Source organism: Austrofundulus limnaeus, unplaced genomic scaffold, assembly GCF_001266775.1.
Source record: "Austrofundulus limnaeus strain Quisiro unplaced genomic scaffold, Austrofundulus_limnaeus-1.0 Scaffold538, whole genome shotgun sequence".
Lineage (NCBI taxonomy): Eukaryota > Metazoa > Chordata > Actinopteri > Cyprinodontiformes > Rivulidae > Austrofundulus > Austrofundulus limnaeus.
This window is the reverse complement of record NW_013952940.1, coordinates 375,996-377,938: the sequence shown is the minus strand read 5'-3', so window position 1 is coordinate 377,938 and position 1,943 is coordinate 375,996. Positions and strand designations below refer to the sequence as shown.

General features: G+C 40.8%; 1 protein-coding gene across 1 annotated transcript in view; it reads left to right on the top strand.

The window, feature by feature from the left end:
* The first annotated feature begins 391 nt into the window (after window positions 1–391).
* Window positions 392–1,943, top strand: part of kctd7 (potassium channel tetramerization domain containing 7) — a 7,567-nt gene continuing 6,015 nt past the window's right edge. The window contains exon 1 of the mRNA XM_014026267.1: window positions 392–723. Coding sequence (XP_013881721.1) covers window positions 415–723 — 309 coding nt within the window. The 5' untranslated portion in view covers window positions 392–414. The remainder of the gene's footprint in view (window positions 724–1,943) is intronic.

Sequence of the window (1,943 nt, the reverse complement as noted above, 5' to 3'; positions counted from 1 at the left end):
ATTATTATTGTTAGTATTATTATTAATAGTAGTATTATTATTATTGTTAGTATTATTATTGTTAGTATTAGTGTTGTTAGTATTATTATTGTTGTTTTTATTTTTGTCTGTCATCACGTGGTGACGTTACGTTCACGTCGAAGCACGCACGTTGTAACACTCGCGTGAGCCCCAGTTCTGTTTGCTAATGTTCAGAGTTTTGTTTTTAGCAGATGTCATCCATTATTACCGTTTTAAAGGGATCGTTCCTCTGCTCGGTTCGGCTGAAAGGTGGGCCGAGCCTCCCGCAGCTGCTGGAGCCACACCCTCCGTTGTGTTGTTGTTGTTGTTGTTGTTGTTGTTGTCCTGGCCAACATCTGTGTGCTGTGGCTCTGCTGTCATCCCCTTGCGCTGAGAGCTGGCCCTGCCGCGTGCATGCAGCAGAATGGCTCGAGCGGTTCCAGCGGCTCTGAGGGCGGCAGAGAGCGCCAGCCCCTGTCCTCCTTCAGCCCCATACCTGCCGCCACCACACGGGTGAGACGGTTCATCCAGGAGAGGCGGTCGCTGCCTCTGCCTCTGCCCAAGGTGATGGTGGTGTTCTCGGCTGCGGCGGAAACAGACAAACCGAGCGATGCTACGTCAAGAAGCTCGGACCCGGCTGCGGAGGAGGAGGATGCTCGGAAGCCGGCCTCCCCTTCACCGAGCAGAGCGCTCCGGTCCTCCCTGAAGCCCCAGGAGCAGGAGGTAGGCCGCTCCGCTCCACACATGAGCCAGCAAACAACAGAAACAACATTTATTAACAAATAACAACAACTCAGGATRGTTTCTGTGCTAATATTAGCTTGTTAGCAATGATTACTCCATAACTTTGCTGTTTATTGTGGGMTTTTATTTAGAGCTCTGTGATTGGTTCAGACGCTGAGCTCTGTGTTGATTGGCCGGCATTGGTCACGTGGTTTAATCTGCTTGTTTTTGTCATCCCACTWAAGTGATTTAAATTAGTCATGTGACTAGGATTTTTTTTTATTAACAGGTCCCCATTAGACTAATCTTCCTGGGGCCCAACAAACAAAATACAACATAACAATAAAAACAAACAACACAAATCTCAACACTTACAACCTAATAAAATACAATAAAATAAAAGAAACAAATTACAGTAAAATAAAAACATCGTAAATTTAATAAAAAACATTAACTTAAACCCCTAAAACATGAATCAATTGACAACCTCTCTCATAACACAACATAATATACATAAATTCAACCAATACTTTACCACAAACTGATAATAAACACCATCTCTTCCTTTTATATTATTTACCTTTGAATAACCAACTCTTAACAGTAGCTTTGAAATTATAATAATCATCTAAAACTTTATGTCAAGAGATAATTTATTCCAATAACTTTAAACATAACTGTTTGTTTCAGTGCATTAGTTTTAGATAAGCGTAACAAAGGTCACAGAAGCAGCATATCTAGTTCCAAAACTGTCGATTTGAAGTGGGCACCAACTGGGAGAACAAGATGGCAGTTTTATGTGTAGTCCAGATTCTATAAAACAAACAAACAAGTCCATATATCGATCTTTCTTCAACCTGTAACCACATTAAATCAACACTGGTCATAAAATCACAACCAAGTGCCAAACTTGCAGCTTTATTTTGAGACATTTGTAACTTCTTTAAACCCTTCTTCAGACCACTGGACCACACAACAGAACAGTAGTTTAAATGACATAAAACTAATGACTGCATCACCAATATTCTTACTTTAAAAGACATAAAGTGCGCATTACGTATAATAACAGCAATATTTCTGCACATTTTACTGAGATGAATATGTAGACCATGACAACTATTGATCCAAACAATTTAAACTCCCTGACTTGCTCACTCTGCTGATTATCCAAAAAGACAAGATATCCAGGGACTCCAGGGGATTAATCGTCGTATTAATTG